We start from the raw sequence: 26,059 nt of genomic DNA, 5'->3' as shown, positions 1-26,059 counted from the left end.
CTGACAGGGGGAGCCGGGTTGTGCCGGGGCTCCGTGAGGGCTGACAGGGGGAGCCGGGTTGTGCCGGGGCTCCGTGAGGGCTGACAGGGGGAGCCGGGTTGTGCCGGGGCTCCGTGAGGGCTGACAGGGGGAGCCGGGCTGTGCCGGGGCTCCGTGAGGGCTGACAGGGGGAGCCGGGCTGTGCCGGGGCTCCCTGGGGCTGAGGGCTCTGGGAGCGGCAGGTACGGGTTGTGTGCACAGCGATGCCTTTTCCAGCCTTTCGCAGCTGTAATGGCTTTGCACCGCGTCCTTCGGTGTGGTGAGGTGTGCAAGCAGCTCCGAGACACGAGAAGGGATTAGAAAGCTCGAGCGCTAAGAAGGAGAAGGGCGGTAACCTGGTCTGAGGGCGTTTGGGGTGAGTTTTGCCACGGGCTCTCTTGGTGGCTTCACACGCACACACAAAGTCTCGAAAGACACGGCTGTCGTGGAAAATTTAAGAACATCAGGTATTACGACATTCTAGGACCGTAAGGATTTGTCTTGTATTAGCTCTTTGAGCAGCACGCAGTGTATTATTGAAGTTGGTGAGCCGTGATGGCATCATCACTGTAAATTATTGAAAAGGTTATACCAGGAATCCTTTGAGGAGACTTATGTCTGCCTACACCTTTTCCAACCTTGCATTCCTGATGTGGAATGCTGACCAGGAGAAAGAGGGTGGCAATGGTATAAATTAAAGTTGAAGAACACAAGTGGAAAAAATGTAAGCGTTATCCTTATGTTTAGAAAAAATTTTTGCAGTGTTTTTGTCTGAGTTTGGTCTTGCTACATCAGGAGAAATTTACTGTTGTGCACAATAATGCAGCTCCTCTTACAGGTTTTCTGTTGTGAGTGGAAAATTTGTGCTTGGTGTTACTGAGTGGAAAATATTATGAAGGCCAGGGTCCTAGTAGCACATTATTTTAAGCTTCTTGCTTATTTATTATTTAATACTGTACAAAACTATAAATCAAAACAGCACTTTATGAGCTTGAAGCACCTCTCAAGTTGTGCCTGAAAGATCTAAAGCAGAATGGAAAATCAGACAAATACCAGAGATGAGACCATAAAATGTAATGGAGGAGGTGGAGTAATGATTCAATTTTGAAACTGTTGAGTGCTGCCTGCTTGAGGGCTGAAAATCCCAGCAAGGCTTTTGAATTCAATATTTGTTCCAAAAGTATTGTGTCTTTGTCTCCATGCAGTTCTTCAGTTCATCCAAGAGCCAAGGACTCTGTGTGCTCTATTTGTGAAGATAATTTCTGGTGGATGGATCATGCCTGGTGTCTTTATTATGTAAAATTTGCACTTGTCATTAGAGAAGTTTATGTTCTGATAACTCTGCATACTTAACACAGGATCTGTAATGCCTGTGGCTTTCTGTGTTTACAGTTATCTTCTCTGAACAAATGACCCAGATGATGCTATCCAAACGAAATATTCAAATGCCAGATATCTTATCCCTCATATTAATATTTAAAAATTAAAAATTAATCTGCAAGTTAACAACTCAAACATCCAGGAGACTTTGAAAGAACATATCTGCAGAAATCAGTTCAGATAGTGGAATTAACAGAACCTGCTCTCTTCCTCTCTGCTGGGGGACATGAAGGAAGACAGAGATGTTATACGCAGACCTGAGAGGCAAATGTCCCCAGCAAGCCTTAGAACAGATACCCAAAGTGCTAAGCCTTGCAGTGGGAGCAAGGTTTTCTGGAATCCTTCTATCCTTGTACTTAGCACACACAGAGTAATCTACTTCAGCAGGGAAAAAAAGTACCTCCCTTTCCTAAATGTTTTTAGGCAGTTTTAAACAACAGATAGTACCAGTGTGAAAAAAGATATTTTGATCATTATGGTGTTTTCATTTGACCACAGGCACTGAGGAATTTTAGTGCCATTGAGAGCCTGTTTCTGCCCTAACATGGACCTGGTTCAGTCAGCCTCCCCAGACATCACGGTCACTCGGGGGTCCTTGAAGAAAGTACCCAGTGTCCTGAGCAGCCTCGTGGAGGAGCCCAAAAAAAGACATTCTGTCCCCAATCACCTGCTGGAATCAAGTAAGTTCCTGCTCTCTGACTGTTCCCAACCTTATGGCAATTCTAGGACACACTTGGCTGTTATTTTCTTTGCAGCTCCCATCCTGTTGCTTAAATTGCAGGCTCCTGAGAGCCCAAATCATGGGACGGGTAGTCAGGAAAGAAATAGTGGCTGTGCTGATCCTGGCTGACCCTAAAGTTTTAGGTGGCTTGTTGAAGCCGTGATGCCAAGAGATGAACTGGTGGCAGGATCATGGGTCTGCTGGGGTAGTGGGTGGTGCCATAACTTTCCATTTATAAATTCATGCCTGCTTAAAAGGAGAAATAATATCTTTTTAATTATTCCTTGATAATAAATCAGTATAGAATAACTAGACTGCTTCAATGTAAGTATTACTCATGTGTGTTTCTGGTCTCTTTTTCCCCATTTTGTGATCTATAGAGATTTATTCAGAATGTCAGAGGAGCAGAGTTGTACAGGCTGAGCCTGCTGTGCTACACTATGGAGGGTATGAAGTTGGAAAACATCACCAACAGATGCTGGTAAGTTCTGGAGCAGGGATCCCTTTGGGGTTCATAAAAGGACAGCAGAATCTGAGTTGACTTCTTGTGGTCATGAGGCCCTTGCCCTGCTGAGTGCTCTTAAAAAGCAGCACTTAAATTCAGTACTCACGTGGTAACAAAAGAGATGAGTACCAGGCTGTGAGCATCACCCTCCTTCCCATGTCTGCATTAGTGTTAGTGGTATGTGACTTGCACATCATGAATGAAGGATTTGGACTTTAACCCCACAAAGGACTTGTTTTCAAAATGTCCTTGGACTGTCACTGTGTCTGCAAACATGTTCACTGGTGGGAAAGTTTTGAAAGCACCTCTGGTCTTTTGCCAAGAACAATTTATTCTGAGAAAGGAAATTCTATGCATAGGCTTGATTGCCCTTCCTTGTGAATGGTTAAGGTAATTCCTTTTCTACTCTCTGCTTTCCCTTTGTGTGCCTTTGTTGTTCATGTTTTAAGTGTGTTGAGACACAGGTTAGTTATGTTGGACTAGGTTCTCTGAATGTAATGAAAGTAAACAAATGTGAGAGGCTTTGCAGGCTGAGCTGTAGCTATCCAAAGGTTTGTTGGTTATACACCAAAACAGAACCATGAAGTATTATGTAATTCCTGTTGTTTCAGATGTCCTTAAAAGTGATCAATAGATTGTTTGTTCCAAGTAAAATATTTGTTCCTTTTGCACATAAGCAAAACAGCATCAGAATTTGATTTAATAGTAACATCTTATCCTTGGTTAAAAATTGTGACTTGTTTCCAAAGAATAAAGCAAGATGTAAGTTTTACATAATTTTATTTTAAATTCAGAACATATTTATAATTATTTCTGCTAAAGTAAAAATTATTACTTCTTGCTACTGAAGGTTTTACAAAAAGTATAGTTGGCATTCTTAACTGACCTCTTATATTGTAAAGTGTTTTGTGGTTTTTGTGTTCTTTTGTTCTACAGAAGCTGATAAATATTTCTACCAACACAGTAAACCTTCACATAATACCACCCCAGACGATATATTTTCAGATCAAATACAACAAAACAGTAAGTGTCAGCAAGTCTCCATACTGCTCTTTGCATGCAGCACAGGTTTTGTGCCATATAAGCAGCTTTTACAGGGCTTCTATCTTGTTTTGGGTCATTTTCTAGCACCGGCTTGTGCCTGGTTTGTCCCTTGTGGTTACTGTTGATTTTTGTCCTGATGAATGGAGGTATTACTATGACTGCATCCGAATTCACTGTGAGGTGAGGATTCATTGCAAAACATAGTTAGAGTTGTAATGGAATGAAACAAGTATTAGAGCATGATGATAATGATAAAGGTATAGTTAATCTTCTAGAGACACATAGATTTATTCCCAGTGAGTCTTGATTATTTAACTTAAAACATTAAATTTTTTTCTCTGTAAACATCCCAGAGCAGTAGGCAAGATTATATGACTTACTCTGCTGTTCTTTGCCAGTAGATCAGTCTTTGTGCCACATTGATGTAATGACTTAGCTGAGCAGCTCAGAAGAGCTCTAGAAAGTTGCATAACATATGGAAAGACAGAAGGATACTGAAAGCAGGTAGAATATTAATGTTCTGAGACACAACACAGTGATAATCTTGAAGATGTTTTATGCCCACTTACTGGCCAACTACTAGAGAAACTTTTTATTTCCATAACAGGCTGAGAAAGCTGGAGCTGTTCAGCCTAGGGAAGAGAAGGTTGCATGGAGACCTCATAGCAGCCTTCCAGTGTCTGAAAGGGACTGCAAGGAAGCTGGAGAGGGACTCTTCATCAGGAACTGTAGTGATAGAACAAGGAGTAATGGGTATAAATTGAAAGACAGGAAATTTAGGTTAGATACTAGGGAGGAATTCTTTACTGTGAGGGTGGTGAGACACTGGAACAGTTGCCCAGGAGGGTTGTGGATGCCCCAAGCCTGGCAGAGTTCAAGGCCAGCTTGGTCAGCCCAGTCTAGTGCGAGGTGTCCCTGCCAATGGCAGGGGGAGTTGGGACTGGATGATCCTTAAGGTCCCTTCGAACCATTAACATGATATAATTCTATGATTTACTAATTGTAAGATATAAATATTTGCACTTGTTTGTATGTTTTTTTGTTTGTTTGTTTGCAGGGAGATGATACCTTAGTTGTTCCCATGCATGCTTACCCTGCTATGAATGTTGTAGAATTTCCATCATTTATAAATCTGTCTGATGTATCAATTGGTCAGAGGTGAGTTAAGGACAGACATTTGTCTACATTTTGCAAGACATGTCCGAACCCTGAAAAATCCCATTTTCCTCTATTCATACAACATAATGTCTTAAAAGCCTTAAGAAGCTCAGCTACCATCTGGACTGCAAAATAATTCTGTATATGAACTGTTTCAGGTGCACATTCAAAAAAATATGTCAAAAATATTCAAAGTAAATGCTGTGCAAGCTAAACATATATGAAGATGGGGCTGGTTATTTTTGATTATTGTGTTTAAAAGTATTTAATGAGCTAGACTTCATCTTACATTGTCTATTGCATGGATGCAGCACTGACTGTTCTCATGAACTTATCAGTAATAGTTGTTAATAGGAACTGGGAAAGGGAAAAGGAGAAGGCAGATTCTGTTTATTAGGGCCTAGTTCTGCAGTATATTTGCTATATTAGTTGTAATTATGGTGATTTTTGTTAGTGTAATGATTTGAGTGAATTCTAGGAAAGGAAGGTCTTAGCAGATGGTTTTGTCTTAGCCTATGAGTTGAAAGTAACTAATGAATTTTACCGAAGCACAGAAATGTGAATAGGGAAGGCAAATACAAGAAATATGCAAAATTCTGTAGTACAAATGAGCCCAGCATTGCAGAATAACATTTGTGTCTTTTTGTTTGTTTGTTTTTCTAATGCCCTTTAGTCCGTTAAACTTCAGTGAATCATAACATTGCAAGTTTTTCACAGGACTGAACATAACTCTTGATATTCTGGGGCCTCTAGGCATGATGTGATTCTGTTATTTGCTCCATTTTAGTGCTGGACTATACAGAATTTTCATATCTCAGAATACAGAGAAGATATTAGAAAGAGAACAAAATATAATTTTAAATAACCAGATTTTTTTTCAACACAGCAGGGATGCTCAAAGATACTCCTGAGGAAATTTGGAAGAATTCCTGAAGACAAAACTTGTGGTTTCAAACCTTAATTTTTACCAGTATTTTTCAGCAGTAAACTATTAAAAAGTTTCTAAAAATGAATGCTTTCTGATATAGCTGGTACTTTACAGACCCCGAAAGAATTTGGGCTCAATTCATAGCCCACGAACTCAATGGAAATACTGCCTTTTACTTCCTTTTACTGAATGTAGGATAAATTTGATATTCTACCACCCACCATTCTCCTTAGGTATAGAAGGTCCATCAGGCAACAGGTGGCATATTTGGCTTGTTTTTAAGGCACTTTGGTTGCTCTTCAAACTGCACTATCCCCTAAAACCAATTGCCTGCCTGGTCTGCCATTGCATCTTCTTTGTGAACATGCCATAGTGAGCCAGAGAAAAAAGAACTTAGCTATTATGGCTTATTTCTTTGGGCATTTTAAAATGTGCTTTCCAGAGGAACACTGTGTGTAACATGCATTCTTTGCTAATCAGCAGGGTAGGATTTCAGTCAGAGAATTGACAAAAAAACAGAAATAAGCCTGCGTAAATGGATCTTGATTTGCAGGGTGATGAATGGTAGTGCACCAATGCTTTTGTGTTTCAGTTTGGTCTGTGAAAACACTTGCATGCAAAGGCAAGACAGGTTGAAAAGATGTGTGCTAATACTGCTCACACAACCTGCATGAGACATAAAGGGCTATTCTGAAAATTAGGCCCCAGTACCATTATTTCTACAGCGGTTAAAGTTTAGTCATTCTGATATGCTGGAGTTTTCAAGACTTTCTTTTCTCATCATCTTTCATGAGGAGGGCCATGGGAAAAGGCTGATTTCTGGTTCTGTACTCATTGTTGCTCCAATTTGCATTGTTTGTACTTGCTAGATATTACAGTCTGTAAGAATTTGAGCATGGGCATAAATAACTTCCAAAAAAAATTTTTTTTAAAATTTTTGTATAATCAGATTCTGTATGTCTAGCATTCAAATCAAGATTTAGCTCTTATTTCCTGGGGGGATGAAAGATCTGAAATATTTTGCTATTTTGGAGCAGTAAGAAATTATGATTTTCACATTACTAAGTAACCCACCTTTCTGAATGCAGGTAATTTAGTATATGGTGTGTATAATACAATTTCCCAGCTTGTAATTGATGAACAACTGTACCTTGATTAACATAATTTTTCCTTTATCTCTTTTCAGTAAGGAGTATGTTATCCCATTGCAGTGCAGCTGTCCCGTAGATTTTGAATTCCACATTGATATTATTCAGCCTCACAGAGCCTTCACTGTCCAGCCGACATTTGGTAGACTGACTTCTTTAAAATTCTAAATGTAAAATCTGTATTTATTAAGTGTAGTTACTTGTGATGGTGTATTCAGTGCTGTACAAAAAAACCCTTTGCCTCAGGCAAAACTTCTGCAGGTAAATGCTGCCAGTCATTTTGACCCTCATGGCAAATAGCCATCTTGGCTGTAAGTTTCTTTAGGCAATGCTCAACTTTGACAAAATACGGGATATTCCAAATGGTCCGTGCAGCCTTCATTTTCCCAGAAGAATATCCCTGAAAAAAGGGTCATCCCAGTAAAACTTAAGTCAGAAATTTTGGTAGTCTGAAACTATGGCTGAAGGCCATCTAAAGAGCACTAAAAAGTTTCAGCTCCTACTCAAAGCCATTGTACTCAGAGTAATCATAGTATCATAGAATCACTTAGGTTGGGAAAGGCCCTGACTGTTTAGGGATGTGAATGGTGATTAAAGTGTTTGAGAAAATAATGGAATAGGTAGTAAGGAAATAAGGTCAAGCAGAGACAGGCAATGCATCAAATCCAGATGAGTACCCTAGCTTAGAAAAGCACAGAGGAATATGTTTATAAATGCTTTGCCCATGAAAGCAGAAAGTGCCAAAGACTTAAGACTAGCAGATGCAAGTGCAGAATTTCTACATATAAACAGGCAGTCATTTTCACAGCAGTATGAAATATTATAGCCCTACTCTCAACTCTCTCTGCTCTAGCAAAATATCTTCTATTATCTGGCAGCAAGACATAGGTTTTGAAAGATGCTTTGAGACCGGAAAGATTTTCCATGCCTACTGCCATCCACTCAAAGAATTAAGTTGTTTTAAAAAAAGTAGCCCAGAATGAGTTCTAGTACACTTAAGTGGGCTCATGTTATAATGGACTGTTATTGTTTTTCTCCTCTAATCACAGGAATCATTCCAGCCAATGGAAAAGTCAAGGTAATTGTGAAGTATTCCCCGCTTGAGTATGGAACAGCACAAATGGCAATGCAGTTACGGATTTCAGAGTTTCACTCAAAACCCTACGTGTGTGTATTCACAGGAACATCAATACCACATCTGGCTCTGATGTATGTGTGGCTGACTAGTCTTTGAATGTTTTTGCCCAATTCTAAAAGATAATAATGTAACAGGATTTCATACCATTTTGCTATGATCTTTTTAAGTATTGGTTTCTTTGAAGACTTACAATGCACTGAACTAATTCTACTGTTGATACATGTACCTGCTTTTTTACACTGTTTGATTAGAACATCCTTAATCTACATGAAATAAAACAAACAAAATAAAAGTAATGAGAAGTTACATATCCTGAAAGAAATGGGAGCATCCTCAGCTTCTATCATTCCCACTCATTACTCTTATTGTTGAGGCCTTGCAAGATGCAGGGAGTTTTGAGCCTTTTGGACTGTAATTTTTTTGTGAAAAAGTTAGACTTATACGTCATTTAGAGAATGCTTGTGAAACGAATATGTGTCCTTCTGACATCTAGAAAAGAATATTTTGATGAACAACAAAGTCATCCAGAGAAAAAAGCTGTGTCTGGAAAACCCGTGTTGTGGAGAAGAGACCGGTTCAGCCAGCTACAGTCGAAGCCTATTCAAAAACTAAAGGTGTGAAAAGATAATAATTACAAGTACTTTTCTGGGCTGGAAATTTTCCATGTTTCTGATTTTTCCTATTAATTTATATCTCATAGGAAATTGAATACCAGAACCTCAGATTCCCCACAGACTTGTCAAATCCGTATGCTGTAGCTTCTGTTTTGATTCAGGAACCAGGCAAATTGAAGTTAAAGGACATAAAAGAAGGTAAAGTAATTAAGCAGCATAAACTTGGTCTTAGCATTATTTGTAGCTCTGATGAGGAGCTTGGCTTCAGAATTGCTGAGGTGACATGACTGTTGTTTCTGTGAGAACTCTCACCTTAGCTTTACGTATAATGGGTACAGTTATCTTAATGGATGTTTTTCCCAATTAAAAATCCGATATAGACTGAGGTGTGATATGGCTTTCTGATGTTCCTGCAGCCCTGTCCCAAGGCAAAGTAGGAAAAAAATCAAGACAGATGAAGGATGCTCTATTTCAACTAAAAGTCAAACAAAATGTTCAGGAAGAGGAAGCAAATCATCTAAAGTGGTGAGTGTTAGCTAACCATGTTAATTAACCATGTTAACAAGACTGGGACTTGCTTAACCAAGGCTTCTATGAATGATGTATACAATGTCCACTAGTGCAGAATGCTGCCATTTTGCGTGCCGGTATGTTTGGTTTAAGCCTAAATTACTGCTGTTTTATTTAATATTTTTTTCTCTCCTGCTAAGAGCAGACTCAGTAGTAATCCATAGTAGTACCCAATGACGATTTTGATTGCTTTATTGTCCCATTCAAAAAGAAACCTGCTGAAAACATGGTTCACCTAACCTTCTTCTCAGGTATCTGATCTTGTGCCCTTAAGAGCAAATGAAGATTTTGTCATGGCTGTCAATAAATTGAGGCTAAAATGAATAGTGGAGTAAGAGGAGAATTACACTTGGAAGTGTTAAAAAAACATGTAGATGTAGCGTTGCTAGATGTGGACATAGTTTAGTGAAGTGTTAGGCAGTGTTAGGTTAATGGCTGGACTCTGAGATTTTAGAGGATTTTTCCAACCTTAATGATTTCATTATTCTATTGTACATCAGTTGGTGCAAAGCAGAACACAGTTGGATCTTTAAGCACATGATGGTTTAATTTGAAACCCACAGATCATCTTATACACTGAATGTCGTGGACACCTAGGCACCTCAGGAAGAGGGGAGTAAGTCTGTTAGTCTTTGAATAAAGCAAACTGTGCATTAAGTAAAGCATTTTCCTTGTCTCCACTGTAAATGAAGGCAAGTTCATAAGGGAAGTGATCCAATCTCTGCGGAGTTTAAAAAAGAGATTTTTGAAAGCCGACAAAGGGAAGAAGAACAATACAAGGTTAGCCTTTGATGTTTTTTCTGTAAATTTAAAATCAAACTTATACTGTCAGATTATGCAGTGCACTGTGAATTGTATCAAGCTCTCTACATGTTCAGTTTTTCTTCATTAATCAGTGCAAACCTGTGCTAGTGATGGTTGTTACTGCAGTCGTGTCTTTATTGTGCCTGTGCATCACAGTTTCAGGGGTGTTCTTATCTTGAAGGTAGACAGAGAGAAGGGTAAGATGTCATCAGAAATGTAACGGTATTTGCCCAAATGAGTACATTTGCACCCAGCCACCCAATTTCATCAGAGTGCTACATTCCAGCATAATCCTGTCAGCACCAAGGCCACATCCATTCTCTTTGTACTGTACCTCTGAAGAGCTGCTATCCTGAATGGCTCACATTCAAAGAGCTAGATCCAGTCAGTACTCCCACACAGAGCCATGAGGAGATAATTCATCAAGTTGCACTTCTGCATTTTCACCTTCTCTCTCTTTGGTTTCTTCCAGTCACTGCAGACTGCGGGTCCTCTTCCGCAGAGATGACAACAGCAATAAGTAATACTTGGTGGCAGGAAATATTTTTTCCAGTGTGGCACAGCCCTTAGGGACAGGTGGAGCCTGTCCGTCTTATCCTGCCTCCTGGGTATTCAAATAGCTTCTGGTATCCCACTGACTTCCAGCTGTTTGTGGGAGTGAAATTATTTATACATAGGGTAAAGGCTTGATTTATACACTGAATTAGGCAATATAAAACATTATATTTAATACTAAGAAGAAGGAAATGGGTGAAAAAGGATCTAAATTGTGAGATTGATGTATCACTGAATTAGATGTAGGGTAACTTTGTTTAGAAGCACCTATTTCCTAATCTGTTAATTTGGCTATGCAAAGCAAACCATGTTTCATTAGGACAGAGATTTGATTGAAACTCAGACTTGAAAAGATATTTTTTTACTTTGTCTGACTTCCTTAAGGGTTGCAATAATCACACCCTAAAAGGGAATGAAATCTGTGTTTTGTTAAACACCACCAGAGTGTTATATTGTGAGTTTCCCTAATTGTAATGGAGGAAATGATTCACTGGGTGCTTTGTGCTAATGTGATTTTTCTTTAAATTAGCTCCAAAGAGGAGATCCTATCATAGAACAGGAGTTTCGGAGGAGTGAAGTAGAAGTTTCCTTCAGACGTGTTACCCGGCATGTTGACCAGGTTTGTTCATATGTTTTTATAGCCTGCTATATGCATGCTAAATTATCACCTCCTAAGCTAACAAATAGCTATAGATATTTGACACTGAATACTTTTCCTCTTGATACTCCTATTTCTGTGTCAGTGCCTTATTTCCCATTTTACTTTTAGGTAGGGCAAGCACCATGCTACATGCACAGCTCATCTTCTAATGTTCTGATCTAGTATGAGAGTCAAGTGGAAATCTGCAGGCCTAACCTGAGATTTATATTACTTGTTTCTGAAAGATCTTTCAGGAGAAGCTTTCTCATGCCTCTTTGTAAGGTTAAGCATATCACAAGATTTCCAGCCTTTACCTGCAGGTCAGATTGACAAGAACCTTTCTAGTACTTAGATTTTTTTTTGCCCTTCTCTTTGGTGTCTTTCTCTCCTCTTTGGATATGTGCCATTATTGGAGAAAGGATACTGGTTTTGCTGGGTGCCTGATTTGAGTCCTTATTTCAACTTCATGTCTGTGCCAGATAAAGTGTGTGTTTGGTAGAGCCCCTGTGCATTCTCTCTGCTGTCCAAATGCCCGTGAGTGCACTGAAGTTCTAGTCTGTGTTGGTCATTTGTGTGGATGCAGACCATACCACGTTATCTCTACATTCCCTGTGCTACATCTGCAAATACTTGGTGATTACCTCCCATTAAGCCCTGCAGTGAAGGCTTCTGGCTAAATGCCAATGCTTCAAGTATTTTCACTGGCCAATTTCAGTATTTAGAGATAACATATGGATTCAGGCCAAAGAATGGCTTGGGATGGAGAAAATTTCTACCTTATCTAGATGTAAAAAAGGGTTGTCCTTTTTCTTTTATGTTTCCTTTTTTAAAAATACACCGTGCAGCAACCAAGTGTCCATCCCACATTCGACTTGCTCCACAATGACCCTTGGGACAGCAGAAAGAGGATGCTCAGGAAATTCCAACAAGCAGCATACAAGGTAAATTGAACAACCAGAATGCAGTGTGGGGGCATGACACCAGGGAAACAGCACAAAAGAACATGCAACAAGCATGTAAGGACTGATCACAGCTAGCTAGGGATTTGGTAGTTTGATAAATATGCCCCTATCTCACCAGGAAATAAGGATCTGGTGTAAGTTTTGTATTCAATTCATCTTTGATACTGCAATTTATACTAAACAAATGCAGATAAATTCAGATTTTTTTAAAGTAAAAAATAACTTCTGTACAAAAAAGATTTGAAAATGCATATAGAATACTGCAGCCAGTTTTGGGCCCCTTGTACAAGAAAGACTTTAGTAAGTCACTCACTCACTGGAGTGAGTGCTGTGTAGAGCCACCAAGATGTTCAGGACTTAGAGCACTTACTCTGTAAGGAGACAATCTGGAGAAGGAAAGCAGAGGGACAGAACAGCACCTTCCAGCTCCTCTGAGGTTATTGATGATGCAATGGTGCATGATGGGAACACGGAAACAACAGGTGGAAATTCAAATAAGGGAGGAATAGACCCAGAAACTAAAGACTAATCAGTAAAATAATTTATTTCATTTGGTTTCAGTATTATCTTGCATCACCACTACTCTTTCCTCAGTAAATCTTAATGTAGCAAGCAAGATAGAAATGTCCTGCTCTTCTAGTGTCCTGTTTGGGTATTTTTCAATCTATTCATAATACTGAGGTCTTGAAATTAAATGCTCTTTTCTGTATTGTACAAATAAAGAGGTGACCAAATGGTCCCATCTGGTATTAAAACTGGGATTCTTCATTTTTACCCTGTAGGGTATGGGCAGAAACACAGTGCAGGTTGCTGTTTACTCTCCTCATTCTCAGAGCTACAAATATTTATATGGCCCTGGTTAACTCACTGTATATGCCAGTAAACACAGCTGAAGGATTAGGACCTAGCAAAAAAAAAAAAGTCTGATTAACCTGTAAGACTAAATTAAAATTTGTAACTGTATTTATTGTGTAATGCCATTATAGAGTTGAGATCTATTCTACATCTTTCCTTCCAATTTCTCTGAACAGAAAACTATATTAAAAATTCTCAAATAGAGATGTATGAGTGAGCTCTGGAGAATAAATACAAGTATAACATATACATTATTTCTATGGCTGTAAATCTTAGGGTGTTTGACTTAAATTTAAAAATCATTCTCTCAGATTTTGGTTCAGGTTCGTCTAAATCGTTTATTGCTTCTGTTCCGTGGACTGCCCAGGGAGGCCAGAGGTCTGGAGGAAGGGTCCGTGTCTGGTAAGGATTAGAAGAACAAGTTGATATTTTGACCATGGGCTATGATAATTCAGGTTGTGCTGCAGTGTGTCAGGTGCATTACATATAAACATAAAGACAGAGTCCTTAAAAAGGAGTCTTCCAGTAAGAAATAAAGTGTGACAAGGTAGAGGCATAGAGTGATTTGGATTGGATGGCCTTTAAAGGCCATCCAGTCCAACCTCCCTGCAATAAGCAGGGACATCTTCAATGAGAGCAGGTTGCTCAGAACCCTGTCCAGCCTGACCTTAAATGTTTTCAGGGATGGGACATCCACCACCTCTTTGGGCAACTTCTTCCAGTGTTTTACCATCCTTGTTGCAAAAAATTTCTTCCTTACATCTAGTCTGAAACCGCCTTATTTTAGTTCAAAACCATTACTTCCTGTCCTATGGCAGTAGGCCCTGCTAAAAGGTAGAAATGGCTGCAGTCAAGATACATCTATTTTCCATACACATTATTTACCATGTTTAAGAAACGTAATTAACTATTTTTAGGAACCTTGCCGTTTATCTACTTAATAACAGGGCAGAAACTGTGGATATTCCATCACTGGAACTGCTCACAGCCAGGATGGGTGGGGCTTTGGGCAACCTGATGTAGTGATAGATGTCCCTGCCCCTGGCAGAAGGGTTGGACTGGGTGATCTTTAAAGGTCCCTTCTAACCCAAACCATTCTGTGGTTCTGTATGTAGGCCTGAGGAGCAATGAAAGGACAGATGGGACTGTGTGAGAGACAGGGAGATGAACAGATCAGGTGGAGCCCAAGAGGTGAGAATCACAGGATGAGAGGAGCTTACTGCAGGGGGGATGGAAGGGGGAAAGACACCTGAATGTGATGAAGGCCAGATGTCTGAACTCAGTGAAATGAGACAGTAGGAACCATGAGACACATTGCCAAGTAGCCAGTACTGGGTTGAGTTTTTGTCCTCATTGTTTTCTCATAGAAGTGTTTTTAATCAATTGGGGGTTTTTTTTACGCTAAAATGAAAGTGTCGGTCTGGAAAAGTCACTTGTTATTTAACATCATAGAAGAAAATTGACTTTGGATGGGAGCCACTTTTGGGTAGATAGGAGACAGAGAAGAATTTGAGTCTCTTATTTTCCGCTCCCTTGTAGACACACACTATTTGACAGCTCCTGAGACACAGTGTTCCATATTAGGCCTTTTCCTTTTTCTGCAGATAGGCACTTTTAATTCCCAGGATGCAGGAGATGCAGGAATGCTGCAAATAGAAGGTGTAATGACATTTAGTGTAAGAGAGGCCTCTGACTTGTCTCAGCTTTGCTGTGAACCATGATGGAAGGTGTGGGCTGTGATGTCTTTTTAGGAAAGGGGAAATTAAACTTGTCTGCTATTCAAGGTATTGTGCTCATATCTTATAGATGTGACATTTAAAATATTTAAGAAGTATTAACTTTTTATATTAAAATTACTAGACATCCTTGTTTAGGAAAATGTTAAATACATTTTGTGGCTTGATTCTATTTCTGAAACAGTGTATTAAGATATATTACAAAATCTTAATATTTGGTTTCCACTCATTACAGAAAGCAGGAGTTTCAGCAGAGCAGAGAAGAGTGAAGAACATAAAGAGTTTTCTTCCAGAATATCTGAAGATTGTATATTGCCTTTTGAATTCCCCTTTTACAGTTCCCATGAACTACACAGTTATTTGGTAGGTACAGTAACTCAAATGTTAGTCAAATGTTAGAATTTTGTTGAAGACATTGGCCCCAGGGCTGATAGTCCTTTTATTAAAATTTCACAGTGTGACTGGTGTATCGGGGTTCTAGCAAATTAATTCAAGACTTCAGATTTACTAAGGGTTCTGCTGAAAACAGTAAAAAAATCTTTCATTCTCTTAATTGTATCCTAAAATTGTGAGCAGTACATTAATGCTTAGAGTTAGTTAACATCCATTTTTCAGAAGCAAAGAAAAAAATAACTGAAATACTGGGATCCAAGAAAGAACATCAGCAATATCAAGCTGTATAAAATAATTATTTACATAATTATAGCCATATATTTTCAACTAGCTGTGCTCATGAATTGCTGCCAATACAAAACAAAATGCCCACCATATTACTGGTTTTAAATACTGTTCTGTTTCAGGCACCTGATGCTCTTGGCCTAGTTCCTATTGAATCTGTAGACGTGAAAGTTGAAAACATTCTTCCTTTTTATGACTTGAAGGTGAGTCAGTACAGCTCCCTCATGTTTCTCTTACCTGTGCAGTTAAATGATTCATTGGTCTCTGCACAGCCCAGTAAAAATGTTGCCTTAAGAAGGCTGTATGATTAGCATGCTTTTATAAAAACCAAAGCTCACCAGTTTCCATAAGTAACCAGCTTACAGCCAGCAATATTCCCCTCTCTCCACAGAGATGAATCACCTCAGCTGAAATTATTGTATCTCAAAGATCAAAGTCCTGGTGAAGTATGGGTTCTCAAAGTTTTGGTTATGTACCATGTCCTGGGAGAGTGCTCCAAGTGTCTTTTACCGTGGAGATGTGATGTGTCCATGATAAAGCCAAATGTTCCACTCCATCTATGAGTTAACTGAATGTGATTAGTGTCATTTCCTGCAGCGTATCTCTTTTCTTTGCACTTAGGTTCCTCAGCATTGCAACATTATGAAGTATCAGCCATTTTGTACACACTACGCAGCTACAAGTTACAAACCTGTAAAACTTTCTCGACCACTGAGGCAGGGAGCCCAGGTAACAAAGTCACTCCAAACCCTACGTTTCCACCATTATTTGATTGATTTTTCCTCAACATTTTATACTGAAAGATTTACTACACTCTGAAAATTTTTGATGTCTGTGTTTTTCAAGGATGAATTGATTCAAGTAGTTCCTTCTCCTGAGGGGCAGCTCTCTCAGAGGAAAGATTTTGACAAAGCAGCAGAAGGGGATATCAGCCTATTAAACCTGGTTCCTCCCCAAGCTTTAGTCCACCCAACAGAGAGCAACCCACTTCGCATTTTTGTAAGTAGGAGTTGGCTTCCGTAAAAAACCTAAGAAAGGTGCAGAAGTGTACTTGTTTCACCAGAAGCCTGATGTGGAGTTTGTGGGCAGTTTTCTTACTCAGATTGGTTTTAAAACTATCCAGAGTAATCCTTCATGGTGCAAGCTCTGATAGATAGGAGTCACAGAGTTCATCCCACTGGGAGGGGCACCATTTCAGTTTAGAGTGGGTTTTGATCAGTTTAGGGGAGGGATGATAAGAAAAATTGCAGTGAAAGCAGAGAACTGGAGACTCTTCCAGTCTGACACTCCAGAAAGGATCAATGATCATGGGATTTCTGAGAACGCCATGGAACCCCTCCCTTCTCCATTTGTTTCCCCATTTGGATGTTAGAGGAAAGGCCATGATCTTGGCATCTCAGTCCATCTGTAACCTCACATTCTTGCCCAGGTATCTTGGATAGGTGCAGTCTTTTCCTACTGTTCAGCTGGGTGCTACAGATGTGCCTAATCCTTGGGTAGACAGAAAAGTGAAGTCAAACTCTGCTCACATTGCATCCTGCTGCCTTACAGTTTCTAAGAGTCCTCACAGCATCCCAAATCACATTTCCAAGTTGTTAGGCACAGAGATTCAAAAAAATCACTGCCACTTGCATGGGAGGGTTTTCTCTTACTGTTGTCATGATAGATTGTGCTAGGTGGCACCAGCTGCACGATATATTTCCCACAGTGCAGTACAGCCTGGAGGTCCCGAGGTGCCTCTGAGCAGGCAGAGACAGCTGTAGGGCTCAGTGCAGGGCTGTGCATGGGCACAGGCAGATCTTGCACCCAGCATGGCACTGTGCCTGCTGTGGGGGGCTCTGGCTTCCAGCCCTGCCCACTGTGCTGGTCTGGTGACCTTGGCATAACATCTATGATGTAGACTCATCCTCCTCACATGCAGCCAGGACTCCAGTGGACATGCTGATGAGATCCTCTGTGCATCTCTTTCGTCCCTCTGTCATAGCAGTGTGAGAGCCAGGCACAGCTTGATCCCACACTACCCAGTACTGGGCTTTATCCAGAAGCAGATGCTAATGCAGGGAAATGCATGGCAAAATGTGGAGCCATGTGTGCTGTGGCTTCCACCACAGCAAGTCCATTTTCCCTTCTTGGATTCTGAACTATTCAGAGAATCAGCAATGGATTTCAGAGTAATTAGGCAATAGTTTTTTCTTCCAGACTTGGAGACAACAGCTAAATTGCTGTATTTTAGACAGTAGGGAGCATGAATAAATCACACAACATTGTAGAATGAGGGGAAGATACAGAAAGTGAAGGATCATACCAAACAGAGCAGTCACAGTAAGACAAAGCTGTGAATCTGGGGAGACTACGTTAGTTGTAAGAACTGAAGTTTCATTAATTAGATTTGTTATGGTACTCAGAACAATTTATTAAAATAGTCTCCTCATTATTTTTAGAACCCCATTCCAGGATTAGTTCCATTTTTACTTCCTTTGGCCTATTGTGAATCAAATATTGAATATCATCTTTGTCCTCATCCAAAATACACTGTTACCAAGGAATGTCCCAAAGGATCCAGTATTCCAGTCACACAAAAGAAATTTCTGGATCACAAGGTATGACCTTTTGGGTTTATTGTATGAATACCTGTCTTGGGTATGTTCTTCTTGAGAACTTGCTCTAAGGAATCAAAATGGAAGGTGGAGTCATTCTAGATAGAAAATATTTTCAAATACAAATTATGCATGCACCTAAATAGTCAGTACGTGGGTCAGAATAACTAATTCTGCTTAGGCTTTATCCATGTCTCTTATTTATGCCTTCATGTTCCTTTGCTCTTTCCATGTGTTTAATGTGGTATTTTCATGTCCTTACAGTGATGGAAGGAACTTTGAAATATTCAGCTCCCCAAATTCAGTTCTCAGCCAAGATGCTCAGTCCTGCAAGCCTCTCTCCCTATAGCATTATGTATTAGAGGTCTGATTGTGTATCATTTGTCATTTCAGGAAGTGATTTGTGGAGTAATGGAATGGAGAAAATTCTCACCACTGGAGTATTCCACTTTTTCTAACATTCCCACATTGACAAATACAGTACTTAGGTAAGAAAAGATTTGAAAATACAAATCCTCTGTTCTGCACTAGTTTCTGCTGCCTGTAACTATATTGATCAGTCACTAGTCCCACAAATGAAAGTGGGCCTCCAAGTGGAATTAATTGCTGCTCAGAAATCCAAAACCAACAGAAAAAAAACTCCTACTGAGCTCCTAGAAGGGTGGATTAAGAGCAATATCATTAAAAGAAATGCCTAGCCCAGGAAGGAAAATTCCAGTCTGGGCTTTCAATAACATCTCTCCTGAAAGGTTGTTGACTCAGTCCTAGAAGACCCCAGGAGGTACAAACTCTGTCAGTAAAACCTTTTAACTTATGGACACTTGCACCCAGTGGTAGCCAACATCTCTCAGGCTCACATTTCCTTATATCACAGCATTTTTGACATAGCCAGATTTTCCACAAATATTTAAAAGTATATAATCTTCATTGTAACTGCAACTGCTGTGCCGCTTCAAAATATGAAAATATCATTAGTAATAATGCATTAAACTAATACTATTTCCATCACAGGGATCCTTACAGTTCAGATATGCTTCCAAGAGATGTACCACCAGTGCTGAGTGACTTATCTGAGAGAGACAAAGAGAACATAATTGACCAGTAAGTTTCTCCTCTGTTCTGTATATGCTGTTACTGACTATGTCTAAACCACTTGTATGGATGTGTCAAAAGCTGTCCCAAGAGACCCTCAAAGGCAAAAGCACAAAGTCTCTTTTCCTAAAACATACTTGTTTGCTAAAAAATACTTTCAAAAGGACAAAGGCAAATTGTTCATCATCTTACTGATTTTTAGTGAGACAGATGAAGCTGAGTTCAACATGATTCTTACTCCAGAGATGGTGAAAGCTGAATTTCCACAGATTGGGGGGGCACTCTCAAAAGAAGATGAAGAAGAATCAGCAAAAACAGAAAGGTAGGTATATTTTGAAATTAGAAGAGAGGAATGGAATCTAAAGTCAAGCATCCCTTTCAGAATTGCATAGAAAGTCATACTGAGATGTTCTAGGGGCTCCATCACAAGTGGGATGCAGATCTAGTATTTTGAGCAAATTTGCACTGCAAATTCAGTCTCTGGATTTTTTACTTCAGAAAGCAGCTGTGAATGTGATGCATTGGCCTGGATCTCTGATTATGGTTATATCAGTATGATCTAATACTTGAGGCAGTTTGCTTGCTTTCTCAGAAATGTTCAACATTCTTGGACCCGTGACTTTTGCTTTTCATTGACCCTTTCGGTTAGATATTTATTAATGCTGGCAGCCCTTGTTCTGGCAATCACAGCATGTGTTCCCACATGGATAAAATGTAATACTCAGTCAGTTTGTGTTTACCTGTCAGATAGTTAACTTTCCTAACTGGCCAAGCCAAGAGTTAAGTGTTCTCTCCACAGTTTCACTACCTATTCAGTTCTGCATCAGTGATGCAATACTCTGTGTTCATTCTGAGAAAAGAAATCGCAAGTGCCTCTTCCTTTGGATTTTGAAGACGTTCCTAAGTAGTTTCCCTGATTATTATAAATACAAATGATGCTTTAAATTTCTTGCAGAGATCCACACAATGGTCCAGATGGACATTTTCAACTCCAGAACAGTGAGATCGGAGAGAAAATTCGAAAACATCTGGAGACATTGAAGCTGAAAGCACTTAATAAAACCCTTATTCTGGGATAAGAGTAATTTTACAAAGTTCATGGCCTGGCCCTGCTTATCCTGTTAGTGTATGAGGCTTCCCCTGTCCCAGCTACATTTACTTTTGTTCAGTGAGGTCAGCAACTTCATATGCAAAGAGAAGAGAACCACCAGTAATGCCACCTCTGCCAAGGACTCTCACTGTGCTCACTACCCCAAACACAAAAATTACTCCAGTGAGAAACCTCAGCTTTGCATCTGTTTATTTTGTTGTGGTGTGAAGGACCAGAAAACCTCAGTACTACCATGTAAATGGTTTGGTAATTAGTTTACAGGTCACAGTTTTCAAATAAAATGTGAAAAGGCCTCATGACCAAAATCTTCTGATTTTGTTTTTTTTTTTTTTAGTTATGACCTACCCTTGAATTTTTGCAGGTAAGTTGCTAAATCTCAGACGTGACAGTAAACCATATATTTGATATTTTTAAGGAAAAGGAAGCCTTGAACACCATTATTGTCTGCAAAGACAATGTCCAAACAAGTCTCATTAGCTGTTCAGGAATTTAATTCAGTGCACAGGTCTTGGCAAAAGCATGCATGGGTTGAGTGAATGAACGGCGGAGCCTCATGAGAAACCTATAATGCTCTGGGTGTATTTCCTAGGAAAGGAGATTTCTCAGCATATCATCTTGCAGCTGAGATGTCTCCTACTTTCTTGTCAGCAAGCTGGACTTCAGACAAAATTGTTTTTATCCATAGTGAATTGATTGCTCATTTTACAGAGTGGTCCAGGCTGTTTGTGCAGAAAAGCACAAATCTTCTGTAGTAAAAGGCATGGAAATTGCAGCAATACACACTACGTTCCTAGGAGCCATACTTCTTTCCAGGCATACTTAAAGCTCCTAAGAAAATAAGTTTATTTCAGAGAGTGATCAGTGTAAACAAGCTGTAAAAAGCTCAGGGAGATAGAAAATGGGAAAGCAGGGTGAAAAAGCTGTAGAATAGCCTCTATTATACTAGCTACAAACTATCTATGCTCACTTCAAAGAAAAAGCTGTTACATTTCTGCTAACTGTCTAATTGACAAGGGATTGTTCAGAATGCAGGTCTGGATATCTGCAGATTTCTCTAACTACAAACAACTGCCTGAACTTGTACACATTGCTTTTTTTCTTCTAGGAGTCCTGAGGGAAGCAGTTGATCTTTTAAGAGATGACCTAAGAGCTGAGTATGTCTTTTAACATGACCATGACAAAAACATTATCAGAGTTTACAGTGAAAGCATTCACAGTTCATAATTCACTGCTTAGGTAAATCAAACATAGATAATTCTTTGGAATTGTTATCTATCAGCTAAATATCTGGTCTAGTAAAGATGGAATAAGTGTCCAGAAACAATAGTGATTGAACAAAGTCAATCTCTTTTTCTTACAGCAGTGTCACTCTGCCTCCCTTCTCCAGAACAGTTTCCTGGTCATCCCAGTGGAAATTATTCATGTTTCAGTAGACAGAGGTCTTCAAACAAATGAATTCCCTTTCTGTAGAAGTCATCCTCCTTTCTATGTTTCATGGTTTTTAGGGGCCAGGTTTCAGTGTGCAGAGAAGGTAAGAAAAATCCATTACCTTGCACTAAAATCTTCCTAAAATTCAAAGGGACTGATGGCAGTGTGCAGATGTCTGTGCTTTATATCCCTCCAGGATACAGAGGTGATAAACCCTCAGAACCAATCCAGCTGTGTCTAAGAACATGGAATTTGGCTAAATAATCTGAAGTCTTAGGTTTTCATGAGACCACTTAAGTCAACCCCTGGTTGATTAATGAACACTTCCAGAAATGGGACATAAACCTTAAGAATTATAACCTGAAGTTGGTGGCTTTTCACAGTTCTGTGTTCAGTGTTTGATGAAAAGGACTGAGATGTTACAGAAAATTAATTGGAAGAAAAAGGAGTGATATAATGGAAGATTTGCCTTATTTGGGGAATCTAAGGGCTGCATTTTTACTGATGAAAGTGGGGAAGTCAGAATGTGTAAATTGATGTGCAGAATGTGCAGACAAGTTTATTTCCATTCACTGCAAGTAAACTTGCTACTGCTTCCCTTGTTTGGAAAGGATTAATTGGCTAAATGACAATGCAACCGTTTCCCTAATTAAGATATATCCATTTTGCCTGAAAAAGCCTGTCCTATTAGCAAAGTTAATAAACACTGACTCACTCTTCAGCTTTTCTCCCTCTTTATTACATAAATTAGCACTAACCTCTAAATCAAATAAAATGTACGTTTTAAAAATTAAGAAAATGTTACTGTGGAAATGATCCATGAACTTAAGTGCTCAGTAACAGGATTATTAATCTCACTTACCGTTCTATGATGAGAAAACTCATCAAGGTCTTTAAAATGTAAATTAATTATATTTTATTAGAAGGCTAGGAGAAAAACAGCAATGTGTCTGATGTAAAGAAATGGGTGAAATTGTATTCTCAGTTCATAAGAATATTTCATAAACTAAAGAAACCTTGTTATCTTTGAATTTGTAATGCAGGGTTCAGTTATTCCAAGGTCCAGTTGAAAGTCTTTTTGTCATCTGGTCTTTTTTCTGCACAGATTTTCTTCTGTCTATGCTCACACTGCATCCTTTGCCTTATGGAAACATCTCAAATGCTTCTCCCCAGCTGTTTAACCATGGAAAATTTTAGCTTTTGCTGAGCCCTCTCCTGCTCTTTCTGTTTAGTTGAAAACAGCAGGCAGGTTTATAATTTATTGGGTGATATGCAAATGGTGTCATTTCCTTAGGAGGCTGGATAAAGGTAGAGAATAAGGACTTCTCTGTGTAGAAGTGGTAAATTTCTTTGCAAATGTAATTGTAAAGTGCTGCTCTGCAATCTGTGAGTGCATAATTCTTATTGTTCCATTAGAGACACCATATGAGGGCTTCTATGATCTTTGAAAATCACAGCTCTCATTGATGTACCTAGCTTTTGTATAGGAGTTATTTTAAGGCAGAATTGGTTTAAAAATTGGGTTTTCTCCTCTGTTTTCTTCTTCTCCTGTTGTCAATCTGTGTGTGCACTGGGTACCAGCACTGGTTGCTTGGAATAAGTCCTTTTCTTCAAGCAAATGCAGCTTGATAAGACAGCCTTCTCAAAATATTTTTGTTTGGGGATTTTTTTCCTGAAGTATAAAAAGCCTTCAGAGAGGAATCTAAGCAGTGACCAGTGTCTGCAACTGTTTGGTCTGGTATGGAATCCGCTCTTCCAGCCTGAGCAGCCTCCTTGGCATCCTCCAGCTCGGCCTGCTGCCAAAGTGTGGTCAGTGGTAGCTGCTTTGGTGTAGGGCCTGGAGAACCATCAGGAATACAGTGCTACAGTCACAGAATCCTTCTCTGGGTCTTGTGGTTTGGGATATCGTCAGTTGCAGGGTCTCTTGAGTTGCTCAGAAGGACATCCTGTCATTCCCAGGAATGCAGTTCCATTCATACCACTCCCACAGACTGAAGGTCTTGGTCAAAATTGTCTTCTGAGTCTTAATTTTTCTGGACCTCTCAAATAATGTATCATTTCTCCAAAGCTGGAATTGGTCAACGTACTGAGCCATCCTTTCATTGGCTGTGTTCCTCTGTGTTGTCCAAGAAAGGTGAATTTGGCCAAAAAAAGAAGCCAGGCACATCTGACAGGCTATCTTTACCACTTAACACCTGCAGAAGGTAATTGGTCGTGAGGGACCTACCAGATTATGTCTGTATGACCACAGCAGGGACTTGAAAATTAAATCAAGCAGCTCCTCAAGAACTCTAGGTGATTTCAGAACACCTGCAGGAATTATTTTTCCAAAGCACTGGTACATCAGAAAACATCTTCTGATGAGCTTCTCACTTGTGCCAGGCACTGTTTAGTTCCAGCACGTTCATGTTTTACCATCCAAAGGTTAAACTGTGTTTAAGTGAGCGAGAGCTCTCCAAGGTGAAAGCAATAACATGTCCTTCTGCCTTTAAATAATTAAAATTTCCAGTTAAGGACCCAAACCTATTTTTAACTGAGCACATTTTTAAATGGTTACAGTTTTTCCTTATGTTTCTAAATACTTCAGTCAGTTTCTCTGAGTTTTTAATTGTACAAGACACTGAGTTAACGATGCATTATTTTTAATCAGTTCATTTTATTTGGCTTCAGAATTCTGAACCAAATTATCACCATCACCAGCTAATTACTGGTTTATAATAATTTCACAGTGTGGAGTCTCCAGTAATCCAATATGCATTGCCTACAAAACAACAATGCACTGTGTCACCTCAGGGGTTTTGGCTGTATGTGTTACTGGCTGAATTTCAGAGCACCAGATGAAGAAACCAAGGCTTATTTCCCTTGAGTTTGGATTTGCATGATTACTTCTCTGTGTGTTATCCTGAAAATGGACATCAAGTATCAAGAGAGAATTGCTTTCAAACAATTCTCTTTTTGCTTCTCTGCCTCTGAAGTACCTTTCCCTGCAGGCAGCGTCACATTTCAACCTCCTTCCTACTTCTGGTGACACAGCAGGAACAGATGTCCCTGTGCAGGTACTGTCAGCATTCATGGGTATTTGTTTTCCATATTGGTACAGGAAAGTCAGGATGCTGCAAAGTGAACTATGTCCACCACCAGAGCTAGTGACTGAAAAGCTTCTGATTCCTTGTGTAGGATACAGACCTGAGAATCTCAGATTTCTGAAGTTTGGTTCATCCTGCTAATAACCCCTCCGTGTCAATGTGAGGAGTATTCCTATCCACTGCTGGAACACAACATAATTTGCAGTAGCTGCTTAGTAACACTGTAGAGCAGCTGAAAGGGAACAAAGCAGCTGTGTCTGCTATGACAGCCAAATCCACCTTGATCATTTATTTATCCTTTCTGCAAGCACCTGTCCAGCTGCCCAGATGAACCCTTCCTCTGGGGATCCTTCCTCCTAGAAAATGCTGAAAATCCTACTGATGAGTTGTCTTTCAAACCTGCCTCATTCTGCTGAGGTCCTAATCCAGTAAGGTTTTCCTTACTGCAGCCTTCCCTTTTAATCTGTGCCACTGGAAATAGTGATTTATGGAACCAGGGCAATTTCAGTGCTGTTCCTAGTACATCAGCCATCATTCTACTATCACTCAAATTAGTATAGTCACATTCTTGCCTTGCTAAAAGCAGGTGATAGAGAGGCCGTGAGCTTCTATTCATGGTACTGATGTTTACACACTTGCTGAGAGGAGTGATCCAAGCTATCTGAACAGTTCCAATCCTGGTAATAACAAAGGCTTCAGTGCAGACTAGTAATGAACATCAGTGTCCAGCATCCAAGAAGGCTCATGGTGCTCACATTTAAATCAACCTTGGCTGAAACTAGCATGGACAGCTTTTTTGAGCTGCAGTCACACCTGCCACCTTAGAAGAGATATGCTTGAAGACTCCTGCATTTTGGAGTGCAACTCTGGTTCTTCAGAATTAAAAGTTAACAGTAACTAATAACATACATAATGAGTGATCCTGATCACTCGATTAACCAGCAGGAAAAAAGAGAGGAGATCTGAAAGAGCACCCCTGGGTATCACCATGAAGCTTCAGCTGATGCAAACTGATCCAGCCTTCTGTATTTCTTTCTCTTTTACTTCTGGTTTCTAAGCTGCAGGTTCTTCTCCAAGTATGTTTTAAAGCCTTTTCTGAAATTGTGAAAGCTAGAACTTTGATTTAATTTATATTAAAAGATGTATTGCTTAATCATCTGCAAACCAGTTATTTATCACATACCAGACAGTTACTGTTACTGTTGATGTCCTAAAACTGGTATTTCTCCTCTAGTATCAATCAAGATGAAGCTTCAGCTGAGGACTGGTTTAGGATCAGATCCCATTTTTA

At 39.6% G+C, this 26,059-nt stretch overlaps 1 protein-coding gene across 2 annotated transcripts; it reads left to right on the top strand.

Annotated features, from left to right (window-relative positions):
- On the top strand, positions 1-20,559 carry CFAP221 (cilia and flagella associated protein 221). 2 transcript variants are annotated; one of them, XM_053982341.1, is made up of 24 exons: positions 1-394; positions 1,897-2,078; positions 2,500-2,600; positions 3,561-3,647; positions 3,753-3,848; positions 4,726-4,826; positions 6,941-7,044; positions 7,952-8,111; positions 8,534-8,654; positions 8,741-8,852; positions 9,071-9,179; positions 9,917-10,004; positions 11,113-11,202; positions 12,069-12,164; positions 13,352-13,442; positions 15,012-15,139; positions 15,577-15,657; positions 16,076-16,183; positions 16,301-16,453; positions 17,896-18,054; positions 18,445-18,539; positions 19,063-19,152; positions 19,346-19,465; positions 20,099-20,559. In XM_053982341.1, the coding sequence occupies exons 2-24, from the start codon at positions 1,943-1,945 to the stop codon at positions 20,220-20,222; spliced, it is 2,550 nt and encodes an 849-aa protein (XP_053838316.1). In that variant the 5' UTR covers positions 1-394; positions 1,897-1,942; the 3' UTR covers positions 20,223-20,559. The 2 variants fall into 2 exon arrangements, with proteins under 2 accessions (XP_053838316.1, XP_053838317.1); XM_053982342.1 differs by lacking the exon at positions 12,069-12,164.
- The last annotated feature ends 5,500 nt before the right edge of the window (positions 20,560-26,059 follow it).

Source organism: Vidua macroura, chromosome 7 (genome assembly GCF_024509145.1).
Source record: "Vidua macroura isolate BioBank_ID:100142 chromosome 7, ASM2450914v1, whole genome shotgun sequence".
Taxonomy (NCBI): domain Eukaryota; kingdom Metazoa; phylum Chordata; class Aves; order Passeriformes; family Viduidae; genus Vidua; species Vidua macroura.
The sequence above is the reverse complement of the archived record's forward strand: the minus strand, read 5'-3'. Positions and strand labels throughout refer to the sequence as shown.

What these genes read in the sequence shown, in the direction of transcription:
- CFAP221 (XM_053982341.1), top strand. Translation starts at nt 1,943, where the DNA reads ATGGACCTGGTTCAGTCAGCCTCCCCAGACATCACGGTCACTCGGGGG. An exon ending in AACATCACCAACAGATGCTG is followed by an intron (nt 2,601 to 3,560) that starts GTAAGTTCTGGA and finishes TTTGTTCTACAG; the next exon opens with AAGCTGATAAATATTTCTAC. An exon ending in GGAGGAAGGGTCCGTGTCTG is followed by an intron (nt 13,443 to 15,011) that starts GTAAGGATTAGA and finishes CACTCATTACAG; the next exon opens with AAAGCAGGAGTTTCAGCAGA.